Below are 20,125 nucleotides of genomic sequence, written 5' to 3'. Positions count from 1 at the left end.
ATGATGCTTTGTGGTGTTCCCTAGCAGGGGGTTTTCTGGTGCAGATGCTCATCTTGACATCTGAGAAGGTTTCCCATCCTTTCCCTTCAGAGTTTCCTGGCAGATAACCTCAAACAGAAGGATCTTGTGCCAAAAAAAGCCTTTTAGTCTTTATTTACTAAAGCTGGAAACCCAAAAGGTTGAAATTACTCAAGAACAAAACCATACTGGTAGGGTAAATATTTAACAGATAATTTTTAAAACAAGTAGTAGGTTTGGGCAGGATGGAGATCACTTTTATAGGTTTGAATTGCTTTTATCACAGTATCCATCCACAATTTCTGTGTGATCATCACCTAAATGTAAGAATGACAGGAACAAAATCTCTTTCATGGTTTAGGCAGTCCTGGCTTTCCCAGTGGTGATTTTGCCTTGCATGCTGCCATCTCCTGGATGGAAGTGATGTTAGTCTGGGGGAGGGAGGGAATAAAACATGGAAAAAGAGTCAATATGGCAAATGTGACCCCTCTGCAGCCTACTTTTTATAGAATTTTATTTAAATATTTTTAACAGAAGTTTAAAAATTGCTTTAAAACATAGAGCAAGTCAGTTGAGACATTGAGGTGACAGCTACAGGAGACATTTGACCATCATCTCCCAAATCCTTTCATACAACCTGATTCTCCACTTTTCTTATGCTGAAAGTTTCTCCTCCAGGAGCCCAGTTCCCAAATCACAGCTGCAACTGGAAAATAGAACAAAAATTTAGATATTTTTTAAATATGGCAAGTCTATTTCTGGGCTATTTCATGGGATCCTGTTAGGTTGAGTTACTGCAAATCCAACCCACCCTTAAAAATTACCTGAGGGCATTTTAAATGATGGCAAACCTGGAGATATTTTCTATTAAAGCTGCAAAATTTCTTTGTTAAAGAGTTCCTTTCGGTGTGTCCTTGGCACAAAGACTGGGTTTTTTGTGTAAACTGCTCAGCAAGAGTTGGAGGAGGAACTTCTGCTGGGACAGATCCGGGTGGCTGAAGGTTCCCTTGGGGAATCACATCATTGTGGCTAACAGGACACTCTGGGTGGAGAGCTGGAATGAAGTCTGGATGAAGATGTGGAAGAGCTGTGCAGGCTGAGCAATAAGGACCTGTGGCTTGGTGCAAACTGATTTTCATCACCAACTGCTCAAGGAGAAAGAAGATTGGGCCTGGTTGGAGCGCTGGAGCAAGGGAAATGCCTCTCTTTCTTAGGAGTCATTAAAATATTTCTCTAGGGGCTCACCAGGGCTGTAGGTTTTCAGCTGTAGGCAAATAGAAATAAAGACGTAGGAGGTAAAATACCTGATTTTTGATAGGGAAAAAAATCAACTGATATCCCAAGAGCTGTCTTTTTTTTAAATGCTTCATGCTTGGAATCGTTACAGACCGTGCAGCGATTCACCTCCGGGGAAGGCCAGGCCAAACTGCACAAAACCATGTCCCAGGGGGAGATTGGGAAGCTGGCAGCCTCACAGAAGAGTCTGACTCCAGATGGGAGGTAAGGAATCATGGCTGGAGGTGGCAGACAAGTCCTTCTGTGTCCCTCTTGCTCTGCAATGCCTTGTTGAGCCCCCCAGGCTCTTGGAGCTTTGTCTGCAGCATGAGTTACCCATCCCACCTTTTCCACATGGCCATGGGCAGGCCCAGTCAGTGTGTGTGTGGCTCACACCACAGTTAAGTGTTGGTGACATGGGCCACACGTGCTGTCCCACACCACCCACTCCCATGCATGCAACTGAAGTTTCTCTTCTTTGCTGAGGATGAGGAGCCACACTTCCCTGGTAGAAATTGCATGGATTTATCTCCTCAGGAATGTCCAGAAGATTGATGTCATTTTGGGTAGAAAGACCTTTCCTAGTAAGGCAGTTCCTGTTTCCATGGCTTATTTCCAGGCCTCAACGAGCCAAGATGAGGTTTTGGGTGAAGGGAAAGCAGGGGGAGAAGAAAACCTCCCGGGAGAAGCTCGCTACCCAGTCTGAGCTGCTGGAGCTGTACGCGGAGCAGGAGGCCCCTGGCAGGGAGAGCATCCCTGGACTGCAGCTTGGTGAAGGTACCTGGTGGGGGGACACGGGACCAGGTGTAAGGAGAGAGAAACTGGGCTGGAAAACTGGCATATGTCCATGCTGGTTTATGTCTCTTAATTCATGGGTGGTGTCAAGCCAGAGCGATGGCAAGTAGGTTAGAGCGTGGGATCCGTAATGGATCTCAAGGAATTCCATGTCACTAATCCTTCCAGCCACATCTGGAATGGACAGATGTTTCCTCTCTTGAGGGAGGACGTAACCAAAGCAGAAATGACATTTAATCTTCCTGTGAGTTCTACACTGTGCTTTTCTCTTCCACAGGTTTCTTCCAATGCCCTGTTTTAGTGTCACAATTATTTCTCATCTGCTCCTCAATCTCTTCCCCTCTTTTCGTTGATCACCAGCAGAGCTGGGCCCTCACCACCTGACGCCCCCGCGGAGCCCGGAGCTGTCGGGCATGTACCGGCGGGAGTTCAAGGAGAACAAGGAGCCCTCTCCCAAGGTGAAGCGCAAGCGCAGCGTCAAGATCAGCAACGTGGCTCTGGAGCCCGTGCAGTGGCAGAACGACTCCCTGCAGATCATAACCAGTGCCAGCGACCTGAAGAGCATGGATGAGTTTCTCCTGAAAAAGGTAACTCACTGCTCCATCCATCAGCACAGAGATCCAGGAGCACACAGAGGCAACAAAGTAAAAACGATCGAGTGGGTAGCTGTAGTAATGCTAATAATTCATCTAAGGGTGCCAGGGCAGGTCTAGAGAAAGTTCTGGTTTTCATGCAGGAGATCACCTGGTGATCATGGTGGAGTAGCTGCTTGTTAGTGCTGCTTCATCTCACACCAGCTCTGCTGCAGCAAAAGAGTGTAAAAGGTGTAAAACCCCCTTGTTTTCCCAGATGAATGAACTGGACAACGAGGATAGCAAGAAGGACACGCTGGTGGATGTCGTGTTCAAGAAAGCACTGAAGGAATTCCGACAAAACATCTTCAGTTTTTACTCCTCAGCATTGGCAGTAAGTGACCAGATGATGGGTAGGATTTCCACCTCCAGGAGAAAGGGGATATTCTGGGTCCTCCTGGTTGTACAGGTTTTGCCAAGCCCTCCATTTCTGGTTTGCTCATCCCAAAGGATGGATTTCTTCCTTTGTATTCAGTCCCATGATGTAAATTTGGACTAACACTTCCTCCTGAGCCATCCCTCAGGATACATTGGGTGTAGATTCCTGATCTTCATTACAGCTCTGCTCCCAGCCAAAGGGGAGATGACAGAAAGTCAATTTGTCACCCAAAGTGTCTGGAAACCTTTGTGTTACCTTTTCTGGTGGTGGAGATGATCCTTTTTTCCTTCTCTGTATCATATTGGAAGTTTCCCCAAGCAGCTGGAAGCTGGTGAGGCTGAAATAATTGTCTGGAAAATAAAAAGTCTCTGGAAAAATCTGGGCTGTATAAAAATCACTTTTTTTTTTTTTCTTCTGTTCCCTTAAAAGATGGACGATGGGAAGAGCATCCGCTACAAGGACCTGTACGCCTTATTTGAGCAGATTCTGGAGAAGAACATGAGGCTTGAGCAGAGGGACTGGAGTGAGTCTCCAGTTAAAGTCTGGGTCAACACCTTCAAAGTCTTCCTGGATGAATATATGCACGAGTACAAACCCCTGGACTACACTGCAGGAAAGGTACTTGGCACTTTCCTTAAACTCCCTTGGAGGTTTGGGAGCTCTATTTCCATGTGGCTGTGCCCCTGTAGACACCTGGGACCTTGTGTTGTCTTCTGTGCTTTAAGCTGAGCTGGGCAAGGCAAGGTGTGGCTCACTGGCTGTGTGTCACTGGGCTCAGCCAACCCCAGACCACACTGGGCTGCCAAGGACTAGATGTCATTTCCAGGGCAAAGCTGCAACCAGCTGTGGATGGTTGGAAAGGCAGCTCCTGGTGCTTCTTTAGTTCTGGGGGGTTTGTTCAAAATTTGAGGGATGCTGAAAGAGATACACCCTCTTGGGTCTCCTGACCGCTTCCCAAGCGACCATACACATCACCATGGGCTGGGTTGCAGGAGAAGGGGACATGAGCAGTGGCTCAGGTCTGGGTACCACTCTGAGAGCAGAAAGAGCCTGCACTGTGTCACAGACCTGATCTCACCTCCTGCTCCACGTTGTCTGCAAGGCCCACCATGGGATCTGAGGCTGGGCTGGGAGATGGTGTCTATTGTACAAATATCCCATCTCCTGCCTCTTCTGCTCCAAGTCCTCTCCAGCCTCTTCTGCAGGCAGCTTCTCTTCAAAGCATCATGTTTTCCTCAGGTCACTGCTGGTGGGGTCAGAGCTGGAGCAGCAGCTGCTCCCAGCTCCAAGATGGAGCTTCTTCCTCTTCTCCAAGGAAGAGCTGTCCAGGGAAATTCCAAAACTGGAGTGATCCATAGGAGAGTTTTCTAGAGTGACTCCTCTGGGGCTGCAGGTGCACTGGGAAGGCACTGGGCAATGTCAGATATGAGCCCTCTGTACTCTTTACCTGGCAAAATTGCCCAAAAACTGAGTTAAATCTCTTTCCCTCACCAGATGCCAAAAACGGAACGAAAAAAGAGAAGGAAAAAGGAAGCAGACGTGGTGAGTTAAACCTGTACATTTAAAAATCAATGTCCTTGGGGCCAGAATGTCAAGAGACCAGCTTGTGACACGTCCTGGGCTGAGATCTGAACATCAGCCCTGAAAGGACATGCTAGAAAGACATTTGAGGTGGCTTTGCTTTGTTTGATCAGGGATCACTTGAGATGGCTCTGAAAACACATCCCTCATCTGCCAGGACATAAATGTAATGTTGAGGATTGTTAGAAAAGGTCTGAGAGGAAAACAAAGCCTTGCTCCAGCTTTCTGCATAAATTTACAGTGTGTGTTTTACATCTGTGGGATCAGCCATGGAGGACATTACACCTCCTGTTTTCCTAAGGGATGTGATGGTACTGGGAAGGGTGCAGGTGCAAAGCCAAAAAAGGGGCCACAGATGCATAGAAAACCTTAACATGAAGAAGTTGACCTGCCAAGCTCAGTCAAAGAGTTTCCAACCTGCTTCCATGATGGTTTGGTTCCCCTACAAGGTGGATGTTGGTTTGGGTTGTCTATGGGGTTGCTGGGCTGAAAAAGGAACAAAAATACCAAATAAAAGCAAGAGCTAAAGGTGAAGAGCTGTGTTTGTCATCTCTCCATTTTGCCTCAGGCTGAGCACTGGCTCCCTTTTCTCACCACCCAACCTTTATCCTCCAGGTGGAAGAGCACAATGGTCACATTTTCAAGGCAACCCAATACAGCATCCCCACATACTGTGAATATTGTTCCTCCTTGATCTGGATCATGGACAGGGCTTCTGTTTGTAAATGTAAGCACTCTTTATTTGATCCTTTTCTTGTGCTTCTATCACACTGATGAGTTTGGGGATTTTGAAATGTGTTTACTGCTGTTTCCTGCAACCCCCTGCTCACATAATTTTGATTTTTATAACACCTGAAGAGATTTAGGGACAGGTCTTAAGGTTTCTGAAGTCAACTAGTAAGTCCATCCCAGCAGTCCTTCCTGACACAGTTAATGAACTTTGTGAAACACATCTTATCCCATCAGGTTTGTGCCCATCTGTCATGGTAGGATGAGGGGAGGATTTAATGCTTCATGTATGTAAATATGGCACCTTTCATTTAAAGGCTTCATTATTTTTGTTTGAGTGGATCTAATCCAGACTTGGCCCCTGGAAACAGGCAAATGCAGCATGCTTTTGACTTGGTAGTTCTGAGAAGTGCTGCTCAATTCCTATGAATTCCTGTTTTTCCAGCAGTGTGATTTTTGGCATAATTAAACACTCCTTTTCTCCTTTTCTCTGTTGCAGTATGTAAATATGCTTGTCACAAGAAGTGCTGTCTTAAAACCACGACCAAGTGCTCCAAAAAGGTAAATGTCTCTCAGTGCTTTGCTTCCATTAAATACCTTGAGACAATGATCCCAAGTTTGTATAAAAATTATTAGAGGGTGCAAATCTTGATAAAATTCTGGACATAACCTTCCTTTCAGCAGGAGCTTAGACCAGAGGTCCCCAGAGGTCTCTCCAACCAGAGTTTTGTAGATATTTTGGGAATTATGCGGTGATGAGTCACTGTAGATCTGCCCAGTCATGCAGCAGATGTTGCAGTGTCGTTCCCTGCCTTGTAAGCACCCAGAATAAAAGGAATTTCCCTGGCTTTGTAGCTTTTAAGGGTTTGGGAATGTGGGGTTATTCTTGGAAATACAGGCTTTTTCTCTACAGTCCTTGCTTGCTACAGCTGAGTGAGGAAGGGCAGGTGGAAGATGTTCACTGCCCTCTTTAGAGGGGTATTAAATATTGTTTACTGGATTTAAGGGTATGGGGAGCAGGGAATGAGTGCAGCAGGTCATCCCAGCTAACAATGAATCATCCACATTTGGTGGGGATGTTTTAAATAGCTCATTTTGTGCCCAGAAGAAGGACAGAGAGTAACAATAATAATGAGTGGAAAGTTTTATCAGCTCCCTGGGAGGCTTCTCAGGGGAGAGCAACCTCCACAATACACAGCCCCCAGAAAGCTGCATGAGTCCATTTTTCCCAAGGAATAATCTGAATATATATGTTGAAGATATATGTGTGTGTGTGTGATTTGTATTCTGAATACATATTTGTATTCTGTATATATACATTTGTATTTTGAATATAAATAGAACTTCTGCTGCAGTCTTTCCCTTTCTGGCACTATTTCTGCAAGAAGTGGGGACACCTCATTAGAGTTTGTGCTCTAAAATCTGGGAAGTTCATTGAGATGTCTGATTAATTTTTTCAGGCATTCTTGGAGCTGTGTTCTTTGTTGTGATTTCTCTGCACAAGGAAGTTTTTGTGCTGCATCCCAGGAAGCAAGTTCACTGTGTCTTCATGGGTAGCTTTGCACTGGGCAGTTAGAAGTTCTCTTGGAAGGCTCCAGTTCCTCTGTGCTTGGTGAATTTGTGTTTTTAGGGTTGTTATCATTGACAGGGAGCTAAAAACCATCAGTCATGAGAAAGAAAGAACATGGGGACCTTCCCAGATCTGTTCCTAAGGTTTGCAGGATCAATGAAAGGATGACAGTGAGTTGGAGAGAGAAAAATGCAGGAGTGATTGTGAGGGGAGCCACTGCCTTGCTGAAGGCAGAGCTGCATCTCACCTTTGGCTAGGGCTGAGAATCTGTGTCAATATTTTATTGGATCTTTGGACTTTTCCCATGCAGAATCTCCTGTGCAGGAGGACTTTGTTCACATTTGAATTTGCCAGATACCAACTCTCCAGTGAGGGTTTGCAGCTGGCAAAGGGCCCTTCCTGACAGGTGTAGATGGGTCTTTTCATGTTCTTTTGTTGGCATCTTTCATTGGTATTTTGTAACTTGCAATTCTTCAAGTTGATTTAAACACCCAAGATTCATTTTTGCCTCTTCTGCTTTGTGCATCTCTGGGAGGTGAAATCATCCCTGGAGATGGTGCCAGAGGGGCAGGAGGTGGAGGAGGACCATGCCCAGCTGCTTTGGCTCTGCCAGGCTGGGAATTTAACTACAGTGGGGTTGGTTAAAGAAAGAAAATCCAAACTTTTTGCCTTCAGGTGCATGTCCAGAGACTGGGTTAGCATTGCAAGACCCATGTCCTGTCCTGTCCTCCTGTGTCACCATCATATTTTCTGAAAATTCCTCTTTGCCCAGGATTCTTCTCCTGGGATTCTGAGACACCTCAGAGAAAAAGGAAAACAATATTATCTCATTTGCTTCTGTGTCCTGCTGCTTTGGAATGTGGTTGGAGATTGTTTATCCAACATGTGAATTGTTTTAACTTAATGACCAATCTTGGTCCAGCTGTGTCAAGACTCTAAAGAGAGTCACGAGTTTTTCTTTATTATCTTTTAGCCTTCTGTCTGTGTCCTTTCTCTATTCTTTAGTATAGTTTAGTATTATAGCATTCTTTAATATAATATAGTAACATAAAATAATAAATTAGCCTTTTAAGAATATGGAGTCAGATTCATCATTTCCTTCCTTCATCAGGAGACCCCGAAAATAGCACATTCCTGTATATGCTGAAGGACTCTGAATAATCAGATCCAAAGCTGCACCAGAATTGCATCTCAGAAGAATTTTAATCCCTTTTTCCCTTTTCCTGTGCAGCATGACCCAGAGATTTCCCCATGGCAGTTTGGTGTGGAGCTTGTGATGGTGTTCACAGGGGTCTGAGGATGAGGGAAGGCATGAGGATCTGACTCCATGTTTCAGAAGGCTTGATTTATTAATTTATTATATATATAATATAAAACTATACTAAAGAATAGAAGAAAGGATTTCATCAGAAGGCTGGCTAAGAATAGAAAAAGAAAGAATGATAACAAAAGCTTGTGTCTCAGACGGAGTGTCTGAGCCAGCTGACTGTGATTGGCCATTAATTACAAACATCCACTTGAGGCCAATCACAGATGCACCTGTTGCATTCCACAGCAGCAGATAACCAATGTTTACATTTTGTTCCTGAGGCCTCTCAGCTTCTCAGGAGAAAAAAATCTTAAAGAAAGGATTTTCCATAAAATGCATCTGTGATTGGAGCTGTCCTGGCTGACCAGCGAGCAGCAGGCGGTACAGAAGGATTTCAATCCCTTTTTCCCTTTTCCTGTACAGCATGACCCAGAGCTCTCCTTGAGGCAGTTCGGCATGGAGCTGTCCTGGCTGACCAGTGAGGAGTGGGTGGTGCAGAAGGATTTCAATCCTTTTTTCCCCTTTTTCCCTTTTCCTGCAGCACGACCCGGAGCTCTCCCCGCGGCAGTTCGGGGTGGAGCTGTCCCGGCTGACCAGCGAGGAGCGGGCGGTGCCCCTGCTGGTGGAGAAGCTCATCAACTACATCGAGATGCACGGGCTCTACACCGAGGGCATCTACAGGAAATCAGGATCCACCAACAAGATCAAGGAGCTGCGGCAAGGCCTCGACACAGGTCAGGGGAAGGGAGAAAAGATCCAGCCTGGGGAGGAAAATCTCCGCAGCAGCGAAGTTGGATGGGAGGAAGGTGGAATGTTTCAGCATTCCTGACTCTGGGCTGTGCAAGGAATGATTTCACATTGGCAGTCACAACTCAGGTTGCCAGCTCATGGGGTTTTTGGGAGCAATCCACGGAAAAAAGTCATTCTAATTGGGGGAAAGTGCTGCCTTATTTACACCCTAGCAATCATCAGTGAGAAAAGAAATCCTGGTCCCACCTGAAGTTATTTGCCCTGGAAAATGTATTTCTCTCTAATTTTACCATGTGGAGCTGATATAATGTGCTGGATTTGTTGCCATTAAAGGCACATAAACATATTTTATGATAGAACAGTTTGGGTTGGAAGGGACCTTTAAAGGTCACCTTGTCCAGCCTTGGGCTTCATATTGATCATTGTCTCTTGTTCTTTTCCTTCTTGCTTCATCTGGTGCCAACCCAGACATCGATAGTGTGAATTTGGACGACTACAACATCCACGTCATTGCCAGCGTGTTCAAGCAGTGGCTCCGGGACCTGCCCAACCCCCTCATGACCTTTGAGCTCTACGAGGAGTTCCTGCGGGTGATGGGTGAGCAGCTTCCCTCCTATCCCTTTCCCTTGGCAGAGGGAAATGGTGGCCACTCTGAGTGCCAAGCTTTTCATTCACTCTTCGGGGCCAAACCAGCTGGTTTTGCCAAATTGTGTTTACCTGGTTTCGAAGTCTGATTTTTTTGGTTATAAAGGGTTTTTTATGCAAAATCTCAGGCATTTTGGTCTCATTTTGGTGGCTTTTGCATCATGGTTCAGCTAGTTTCAGCCCCAAAGTTCTGTCTGCTAAGTAGTAAAATTAAGTATTAAGAAGAACCATTTTAAATAAGAGGAAGAAGCAGAGGCTGCCCCTAAGTGCTGGTGGTTTCTCCACAGGGCTCCAGGAGAGGAAGGAGACCGTGCGTGGGGTGTACTCGGTCATCGACCAGCTCTCCCGCACCCACCTCAGCACCCTGGAGCGCCTCATCTTCCACCTGGTCAGGTATGCTGGGCCTGGGCACCTTCAGGCCAAGGAGCATGGTCGGGTGTCCTTCCCACCACAGCATCTGAGGCTTTTGCACCCACCCTGTCTCCCAGGAGGTGGCCACGGAGCTGTTTGTCCAAGGGATGTTGTGTTGATGAGTGACCTGTGCTGTGCTCTGGTCACTTTGGTTCCTGCAGCCCTGAGGTGCCTCTCACTGCTGCAGGGACGTGTTTGTGGCTGAAAGGGCTGGTTGTTGCCTTGGGAATATCTGAGATGTCTTGAGGATTGTCTTTCTCCCTCAAAGCAAGATTACACCATAGAAATATCATCTCCTCTCTTCAGCCATGACCACGTGCAGGAGGTGCAGTGGAGGTGCCTCCACCTCTGACTTCTCTCTGAATCCCTGTTTTTTTCAGGATTGCCCTCCAAGAAGAGACCAACCGCATGTCAGCCAATGCCTTGGCCATTGTGTTTGCCCCCTGCATCCTCCGCTGCCCCGACACCACAGACCCTCTACAGAGTGTTCAGGACATCAGCAAAACCACCACGTAAGAGCCTGGGGCTGGGTGAGCTGGCTCCACCACCACATCACCATTCACATCTTGGCAACCCCTAGGATGGGCAAAAATTGATGGACCACCCCTAGGATGGTCATGGCTCAGAAATTGAGAGCTTTGGCACAAAGGGACAAACACATAGTAATTTATGCATCTAAATGCATTTGCATGAAGATATTTCAAATCCTCTCAATCCCCAAGAAGTTGTTAAATGAGGATTTTTAAGTGATGGAGGATCCCCAAGAGTGGATAAGCTTTTGTTCCTACCTGGCAGGAAAAGGTGGAGCTTGTGCTGACATGGTTTTATAGCTAATGCAGTTCATTTTTGGCAAGCAGATCTTGATTGTTACTTGATTTTGGCTTTTTCTCTGAAGGAGGTGAGTAGTTTAGTCTGCAGCAATAGTGTTATTAATATATTTAGTTTTATTTATGGGTTTGCCATAACTGAAAAGGTTTTACATGGAAAAAGTGATACTTGCCCAGATTTGGTTTGGCTCATGCTAAGTAGGTGTTAAAATAGATCCTGGAGTCAATTACAATAATGAAAACCCTCCAGTGAAGGTCTAGGCTTCTGAAAGGGGTGGTTTTACCTCCAGGAAGTATTAAAATTGTTGAAGACCAGAACATGTTTAAATACCCAGCTGGCAGGAACATCTGTCCTTTAACAGGATTTCATTGTAGCTTCTCCCTTACACTTCAGCTCCAGCACATCATCACATTTTATTTCAAGGAAAGAACTGTGTTTTTCCCCAAACACCCTCCTGACAACATTAAACCATCAGCTCAGTTGCACAAGCTGCTGCAGAGTTACTGTGTGCAAGTGAGTTGGAATCAGCCTGCCTTCTCCAGATTTGTGTTCCACCACTCCCTCTTCCCAGGGGTGTAGATTTCTCTGGTGGGATCCTTGGCCATATTTAATATCTGTAGGCTGTTCCTCAATCCATCCCTGGCCTGTGATCACTCTTTTTAGGAGAATTCTCACCACCCTCTGGCTTCCAGCTGGAGCTTTCTCCTCCGTGCTCTTCCATCAGGGCAGATCTTCCAAATAATCCTTTTCTTTCCATAATAAAACAAGAGAATGTGCTGCAACTAAGGGAGAAGCTACCACAAAATCCTGTTGAAGGATAAGCCAAGACAGAGCAGCTCAGATCCAATGGCTTCCTCCTCCCATTTTGTCTTCTTTTGGGTTTTTCCTCCCTTAGTTGCGTGGAGTTAATTGTCATCGAGCAGATGAACAAGTACAAGGCTCGGCTCAAAGACATCAACAGCCTGGAGTTTGCAGAGAACAAGGCCAAGAGCCGCCTCTCCCTGATCCGCAGATCCATGGTGAGATGCCAGAGCCCTCTCTGTCCTCTCCTGTCCTCTCCTTGCCCCTGAAGCCACCCTGCCTTATCTTCTCCTGCTTATCCCAGCCTCCCAAACCTCTCGCAAACTCCCACGCCATCTCCACCAGGACAGGGACCCTCAGCCCTGTGGTGGCTCCTCACCTTTGCAGGGAGTCATGCCAAAGCACAAGGAGGTGGGAACAGTCCATGGAAACATTGTCGCTCCTGCTCAGGTGTTCCTGATCAGCATTTCCACCTTCATTTGAGCTTGTGTGGTCCTGAGTTGAGTCAAGCCTTTCAGTGACCAGCTCAACATCACCCCATGGGTGACCTGGACCATTGTTTTTTGTGCTCAGTCACATTATCTGAACCCAAAATGAGTTGCCCAGAGGCTCTCCCTGCTCCCGCACTGCCTTTTTGGGAGCCTCAAACCCATCTCATTGAGCTTCCATGCTTGCAGAGGGCTGGCAGGCTGTGGATGCACCTGTGCTTGGCTTGTTGGGCTGCGGGAGAGGGACAAACCTGCTGCAAACGATCAGCACAGGCTTGGGCTGAGGAGCCAAGCTTGGACCCCCCTCTGCTTGGACCTGCCCCTGTGATGCTCAGGGACGCATTGCTTCTGCTTTTTGGGGATGAAATCCAAGCAGGGGCCGCCCAAGACTGAGTAGCTGGTGCTGCAGAGCTGCCCCACTCCTCTCAGATAACCAAGAAAAAACCTCGAAGTGAGCAAAGCGGGTTTTTGGAGGGGCGGCGGCATGTGCACTCTAACCTTCTGCTTTCCTTTTCATCTCCTCTCCAATCCAGAAGCCCGTACTAATTGCAGTTAGATTTATGAGCATAACCCGCAGTTCAATCCCGGTATGTATCACGGCAGTGCCGCGTCCCTCGTTGTGTGTCACCGTCGCTCATTCCAGCTCTGTCCCACCGGCCATTGTCCCACCGCGCCTCGGAGCCGCCGTTCCTCCAGCAGGGCCCCCCAGCACAGCGGTGTGGGGCTGGCACTCGGCCATCCCTGCACGCAGCTCCTCAGAAATACGCTTCCCACCTCTCTTCCCTTCCTCCTTACTTTAATTTTCTATTTTATTTCCTTTTTCCATCCTGTGCTTCCCTCTTTTTTACTTTGCTTGACTCATCCCTTCCCTTCCCACCTCGATTTCTCCTCGCTCAGGATGCGTTTCAGCATCAAGTTGCTTTCACAGCGCTGCTGTTTCTGAAGATGGTGAATAAAACCCTCGGCTTGGATGCCTTGGAGACCACGAGGCATCCAAAGGTCTCCTCCACCTTCGTGGAGGAGGAGCACCACCACCCTGAACACAAGGTCAGGACACCAGGATATATTTGAATGAGGAGGAGTCCAGCAAGTCCTGTATTCCCCAACTCCATCCCAGCTTGAGTTTGAGTTCTGTGAGATGGTGACAGGCAAGAAAAGCACCTGCAGGATTTTGGGAATTCTCATAGGGCTGTTTCCTTTCCAAACAGGCTCAGTCCGTGATAAAAATTCCCTCAGGTTCCCCCCATTCTTCCACATCCATGAGTGTCAGGAGGTGGAGGAGAGCAAAATTTGAGCTCTGCTCCCCTGAGCACAGCATTTCTCAGGGGCTTAACTCCACGAGGCAGTGGGATCTTTGGGATCTGGGGGCTTTTGGCTAATAGGATTCAGGGAGCTGTGCTTCAGCTCAGGAGCCCACGTGAAAAGTGTCATCAGAAGAACACCGGGGCACAGGAGAGGCTTTGCTGACAAAGGAAGATCTCTGAGATGTGGCGTTAAAAGATGAAAGGGCTAAAATTGAGAAAATCTGGCTTTTAAAGATAAAAAGGGAGGATCCCTTATCCTGAAAATCTGCTCTGAGCACATGGATTGTCAGGAAGACCCAGGGATGCTACAGTTGTGGGGGTTATAAATATGGGAAGCAAAACTGAGCAGCAGCAGGCTCTTCAAACCCAAGGAGATGCAGGATTTTCATGGGTGATGGTCGTCAGGGGAGGACAGGGTGATGGACATCTCCTAGTCCTGGTCATGTCAGGATCTGGAATGTAGGAGATGAGAAGTCTGGTCATGATAACAGTTAAGATAAAAGCTGTTTAATATCTGCCATGTCCCTCATCTCCAAGAATCCTCCATTTTCCTCTGCTCCATGGAGCAGATCTGTAGAGCTGGTCCCCAGAAGATTTAAACAGTTGCATATATATCTCTCCACCTCTACCACCACCATGTGCATCCTTTTGTGTTTTCAGTTTCAGTATTTAAAAAATGAGATAGTTCTTCAGAGCTGCATTAGATCAGAGTGAGTTCAACTGTGAGATCCACATGGATTGCCTTACAATGGACCACTGGAGGTGGTCCTGGTTCTGGATCTCCTGTAGATGAGACATGGCATGGCATGGACAACATAATTAGGTGGGAGTTCCTGTTTGCTGAAGGGGTCAGTGAGACCCTTGTTATGCTCAGGAAATACCAAGGGTGGATGAGGGAAGGATGTGAGACTTGATCCAAGGATAAAATGGGTTTTATCAGGTGCCCTGAAATCAAAGCCTTGGTGGTGCTCCCACCCAAAGCCACCATCAAGCTTCCCATCGTGCAGGCTGTGGGCTTTGTGGGAACCCAGCCTGCTGCTAGCTGGGCTTGCTTGGACCTGGACCAAGTTGCACTTGGTCCATCAGCATCATCCTCACCACTGTCTTCCTCACCACCTCCATCCCCAGCCCCTCCAATGTGTTGAGTCCTTCTGGTACTTCTCCCAGCCTGAGGGCCCGGGGTGCATCGGACAGCAGCACACAAAGGACCAGGGCCTGGGGCCTTCTTCGCTCCTTGGGAGAGCAGTGTGGTTGGCACCTGAGTGTTTGCCACGTGCCCTCGGCTGTGGTGGTGACACCTTTGTCTCCCTTCAGGGCAAAGGGCGCGTGCGGCGCGGCGCCTTCCCCAGCCCCGCGTCCCCTGTCACCGGCCGCTTGCCCTCGGTGACGGACGTCCCTGAGGAGACCCTGAGCAGCGAGGAGGCCATGGAGATGGAAGTGACAGAGCAGCAGCAGGTGGCCATGCAGCAGGAGGAGAAGGTGCTGACTGAGCAGATCGAGAGCCTGCAGAAGGAAAAGTGAGTCTGGCCCAGGGTTCAAGCCGTGTCCCCAGCCTCTGGATGTTGCTTGATGTCCTGTGGTTGATGGCTGGAGGCCTCCGGCCCTCCATGATCTCTCAGTGCATGTGCACCCCTTTCTCCTCTCCACCTTTTTGGTCCCGTTGGTTCAGTGGGGCTGGGTTGGCTTTGCAGGGAGGAGCTGACATTTGAGATGCTGACACTGGAGCCCCGCGCCTCCGACGATGAAACCCTCGAGTCCGAAGCCTCCATTGGCACAGCTGACAGCTCCGAAAATCTGAACTTTGACTCCGAAGGAGCCATCTCCGATCGCTCGGGTAAATCCAGGTGTTCTTGGGTTTATCATGGAGTGGTTTGGGTTGGAAGGGACCTTCAAAGGCCATGGGCAGGGACACCTTCCACCGTGTTTTTCTATTGCTTTGGGAAGGGTCACTTGGGATTTTCAGGTTTATTTAAAGTCGACAGTTTAAATGTATGCAGTGACAGAGGTTAAGGGCTCAAGCACATGGCCCTGGGGGATGGGTGGGAGCAGCCAGGATTGGTGGGGAGGTGAGCGTTCTTCCAGCACTGCCACATCATCAGGGGTGCTGTGTCCCTACCAAGATGCTGGGAATGGTGTCCTGCCTTCAATGGCGCGTGTCCCCAGGGAGCGGGACGGTTGGATACTGGGTGGTGTGTGGGTGCTGACCATCTGTGTTCCTGCTGCCCTGCAGAGAGAAGTGTAGCACTTACCTCCCTGCGCCCTGCCAAGGCCGAGGGGCCGAGCCGGCTGCGGCGGCACCCCAGGATGCGGCTGGACCCGGCGGAGCCGACCGACACCCCCGTCTCCTCCTCCTCCTCCTCCTCCCAATCATCCACCTCCTGCTTGCCCCACCTGCCCCGGAAGCGCTTCCAGATGTACTCCAAATCTCCTTTCTACCGGGCAGGGGGACACCATGGCGAGCCCCCCGAGAGCCGGGCGAGCCCCGAGGGCCTGCCGGGGCCTCTGCATTGTCCCGAGGACCGGCCGCAGTTCACCACGCGCGGGACCTTCAACCCGGAGAAGGGCAAACAGAAACTGAAGAGTGTGAAATCTTCCCCCCCAAAAACCAAAGAGCCCCCGGACGGGGGGCCTGGAGGGGGACGCAAGAGGAACCCTGAGGCCGATTGCGCCGCCGCCCAACCCCTTGTCCTCCTGGGGAGCAACGAGTTCATGGTCTGAGATGCTCCACCCTGGAGCCGTGTCCATGCCGGGGCATCCTCCCCATTGGCAGCGCTCTGATGGCTTCCTCGTTAACGCCAGGAGATGAATTCTTAATTAAAAAGGCCGGGAGGCAACGGTTTTAATGGTGGCCTTAATGATTTGGGGGAGTTGAGACCTTTGGGTGGCCGGGGGTGGCCGGGGATGGGAGGCAGTGACAGCTCCTGGCCCTTCCCCTCGGAGCATCCCCCGTCTGGGAGCGCCCGCCGCCAAACCCTTGTGCCGAATCGCCATCGCTGCTGCTGGGAGCAAACCCGGCCTCAAATCCCACGGGAGCATCCCGAGCTGCTCCACTGCAGCCCAGCCCTCCGCGCTTTAACCACCTCATCCACGCCAACGCCAAGTGCATGGAAAAGTGTTAAAACCTGCCAAAAATCACCTTTTCCCTTTGGTTTTTTTGGTTTTTTTAACAAGACCTGTCTTTCCTTTTTTTTTTTTTTTTTTAGTCTTTTTGAGATCATCAGTATTAAAAAATAATAATAATTAATAATAATCGAGGACTACTTGAAGCGATATTTGTTTATATGCTGGTTCCTGGAATTTTGTGTAAATATATATTTTTTTAATTTTTTATTTTTCCCCAGAACTTCTCTTTTTTTTTTTTTTTTTTTTTTACTATTATTATTATTATTATTGTATTATTATTTTTGAGTGGGAGAGGAGGGGAGCAGTTGGCTGAGCCATCCTTGGTGTCCCCACTGGTGTCACTGGCCATCACTCAATAAAACATGGAGCTCTATTAATCTCAGCAGGAAATCCCTTGAGGTGTAATTATACCATCATAACCCATCATAGGACTAATTAATGATGCTAGTTACTGACTCAGCTTCTCAGCTTATAATCCCTCCCCAGTCTCATCATCACCCTCAGTGGCACCTGGAGAAACTCCAGGTACCAGAAAACCTCTGGAAAGGCAAAATCAGGAGCCCCAGGGCAATAATTAGGTTTACAAAGGCTGGATCTGTCCTCCTAGGTGGGCTGGGCTGGGGCTTATCCTTTCCTGAAATGCCACAAAAAATGGGGGAAATAGCAAAAAATTAAGTTTTCCTAAGTGTTTTGTCTTTTCCCGGCATGACTGGATTTGGCTGAGCTGCTCCTCGGTCCCCTCTCCCCCTGCCCTTTCCAGGGATGGTTTATTTATTGGGGTAATTTTTTATTTGATATTTGAAGTTTGACTTTTTTTCATGTTATCTTTAATTTTTTTCCAACGGGGGAAGTGCCAGATGCTGCAGGGAGAGTGGGAACAGCATCGGCCTCGGCGCTGCGTCCTGGGAGTGGGGCAGGAGCAAGTGAATCACCCCCATCCATGGGGGAAAATGGGATTTTCCCTGTGCCGGAGGGGAAATCAGGGCTTTGGGGACGGACATGGATGCACTGGGGAGGCAGCTGGTGAGCACAACAGTGGGAACTCCGGGGGAGCCATCCCAGATTCTCTGGGAGCTGGGATTGCCGGGAGTGCCTGGTGCCAATGCAGCCTTGTGAGCCTCTTGAGCTGAAAACCCCAGAATTGCCCTTAAAATAAATGGCCCCAGGGGAGGAGATCCTGGGTGTGAGTGAAGGTCCAGCCTCATCCTCAGGTTTCTCATCCCTGTGGGATGAGAGCAGGGAGGTCACATCTGACTGGGGCAAATATATATATATATATATACATATATATACACATAAATACATATACATGCATATGTGTGTATTTATGTATGTGAATATGTGTGTGTATATATATATATATATATGTATATCTATCTAATTTCTTTTGGGATATATTTATTTTCCTTATATACATTTAATCTCTATATAAGGAAAATATATTTAAGTGATATTTATATATATAAAGAACATATATAATAATATATATATTCTATATATAAAGAAAATATGCACACAAAAGGATAAATATTCTCTGTGTAATTAAAAAATGCATAAAAGAATGTTAAGACTAAATGCATTTATGTATTTTCTATTTCTTATATATAGTACATATTTATATATAAATAGATATTCTATATATAAAGAATACATATTTCTTTATATATGCTTATATATTTATATATAAAGAAATATATAAAGGAAATTAATATATATTTCCTTATGTATATATATTACATATTTCTATATATAAGGAAGTATATATATAAAGGAGATATGTACTATATATAAAGAATATTTATTACTTTATATATATTTTAATGTATTTCTTCTCTATGTAGAAACATATTTAATGTTATATGATTTAAACATATATTTAATATATGTTTAATATGTATGTTTATATATGTTTCTTCACATATATTTATATATTTCTTTATATAAAGAGTGTATTTCTCTGTAAAGAAATATATAAAGGAAATATATAGTATATATAAAGAAATATATTTTCTCTCTATTTCTTCATATGTTTAAAAATGTGCGGAATGTAGGGAAAATATATAAAAAAAACTTCTTGACATAGATAAATGTACGGAATATATATAGAATATATAGAAAATATGTTTCTTTATATATATATAATATATTTGTGGTCATATGTATAAAGAAAAACCCATGTGAGAGGGATATATCCATCTGTAAAATGCAGCTGTGGCAGGAGCGAGCAGGGCTGGAGGGACAATGGCGCGTTCCCGGCTCCCCTTCCCCGGCAGGATTTGGGGTCCCCGAGGGTTTCCAGAGGGCTGAACGTGCTGACTACTGGAGGGCTGCCAGGGCAATTGTTGTTATTTTTCACGGAAAGTTTTCTAAGTAATTTATAAAGTGGCTGCTTGTAAACTAAACAGAGTGTGTATGTAAGAGGATATATTATCCCGCGTCGCCCGCGCTCGGAACCTTGTACAAACTGACAAAAACAGACAAATAAAAGTGTCATTCTGCAAAGGCCAACAATTCCCAGTGGGACATGGTTCCTGCCACCCCCTGCCCGTGTCCTGGGGCTCTGGGGGTTGCTCCATTTGTTCCATGGGGTTGTGGAGTTGTGGATTTTCCCAATCCCCACCATGGGGATGGAGCCAGGGCTCCAGATCGCTTCCCTTTGGATTGTTTAGTGCTGCTTGTTCACATTCTCATTATTTGTGTGCACAGAGTTTCCATTTTACTTGTTATTCACATTGGTTTTATTTATGTATATACAGATTCTTTATATGCAAATTATTTTCATCAGATAATTTTTATTTGACTTATATTTAGACAATTTTTCTGAATTCAGATAATTTCCAATTATTTCTATTGGATTATTCAGATTATTTCTATAGATTAGTTTTAGGTAGACTGTTCATATTCAGACGATTTATTTTCAATTTATTTCTACTCAGATTATTTCATTTTAATTCTGTCCGCATAATTTAATTCAGTTGATTTCTAATGAGATTCATTATGGTTCTCTTATTAATATGCAGTTTGTTTATTCTCAATTTATTTCTATTGATATTATTTCAGATTATTTCGTTTTATTTTCTTTCTATTCAGACTATTTAAGGAGACTTCAAAGCAGCTATTTATATTCCAATAATTTACATGCATTTGATTTCTATTAAGATTATTTAATTTCATTTTATTTGTGGTTTTTACTATTTAATTCCCATTTTATCCAGTCAGATTATTCATACTAATCTACTTAAATTAAGATAGGTTTTTTTTCAGTTATTTTCTATTTAGAGTATTTCAGTTTATTTAGTTTTGCTACATTTCTATTTAAATTATTTTGTTCAGATTCTTTCTAATCTAATATTTTCAAACGTTATTTATATTTATCTATTTTATATTCAGATAATTTCAGGTTATTTATTTTCATTTTATTTTTATTCCTATTTTTCTACTATCTTCCTTATATTGGTTATTTAATTCAGATTATTTATACTAATTT

The 20,125-nt window shown here is 46.0% G+C and overlaps 1 protein-coding gene across 8 annotated transcripts in view; it reads left to right on the top strand.

Moving 5' to 3' along the window:
* The window catches only part of MYO9A (myosin IXA), a 181,011-nt gene extending 163,007 nt beyond the window's left edge, over positions 1–18,004 (top strand). For 5 of the 8 annotated variants that reach the window (XM_064721969.1, XM_064721971.1, XM_064721966.1 and 2 more), the window contains 17 exons: positions 1,406–1,518; positions 1,913–2,070; positions 2,449–2,675; positions 2,938–3,054; positions 3,529–3,717; positions 4,594–4,641; positions 5,296–5,407; positions 5,909–5,970; positions 8,830–9,022; positions 9,507–9,635; positions 9,971–10,076; positions 10,475–10,606; positions 11,818–11,941; positions 12,745–12,798; positions 14,830–15,032; positions 15,207–15,349; positions 15,746–18,004. In XM_064721969.1, the coding sequence (XP_064578039.1) occupies positions 1,406–1,518; positions 1,913–2,070; positions 2,449–2,675; positions 2,938–3,054; positions 3,529–3,717; positions 4,594–4,641; positions 5,296–5,407; positions 5,909–5,970; positions 8,830–9,022; positions 9,507–9,635; positions 9,971–10,076; positions 10,475–10,606; positions 11,818–11,941; positions 12,745–12,798; positions 14,830–15,032; positions 15,207–15,349; positions 15,746–16,233 (2,598 nt within the window). In that variant the 3' untranslated portion in view covers positions 16,234–18,004. The remainder of the gene's footprint in view (positions 1–1,405; positions 1,519–1,912; positions 2,071–2,448; positions 2,676–2,937; positions 3,055–3,528; positions 3,718–4,593; positions 4,642–5,295; positions 5,408–5,908; positions 5,971–8,829; positions 9,023–9,506; positions 9,636–9,970; positions 10,077–10,474; positions 10,607–11,817; positions 11,942–12,744; positions 12,799–14,829; positions 15,033–15,206; positions 15,350–15,745) is intronic. The other 3 variants (XM_064721964.1, XM_064721968.1, XM_064721967.1) reach the window with 3 other exon arrangements.
* Positions 18,005–20,125: the final 2,121 nt, after the last annotated feature.

Source organism: Zonotrichia leucophrys, chromosome 10 (genome assembly GCF_028769735.1).
Source record: "Zonotrichia leucophrys gambelii isolate GWCS_2022_RI chromosome 10, RI_Zleu_2.0, whole genome shotgun sequence".
In the NCBI taxonomy this organism is placed as follows: Eukaryota; Metazoa; Chordata; class Aves; order Passeriformes; family Passerellidae; genus Zonotrichia; species Zonotrichia leucophrys.
This window is presented reverse-complemented; position numbering and strand designations above follow the sequence as displayed.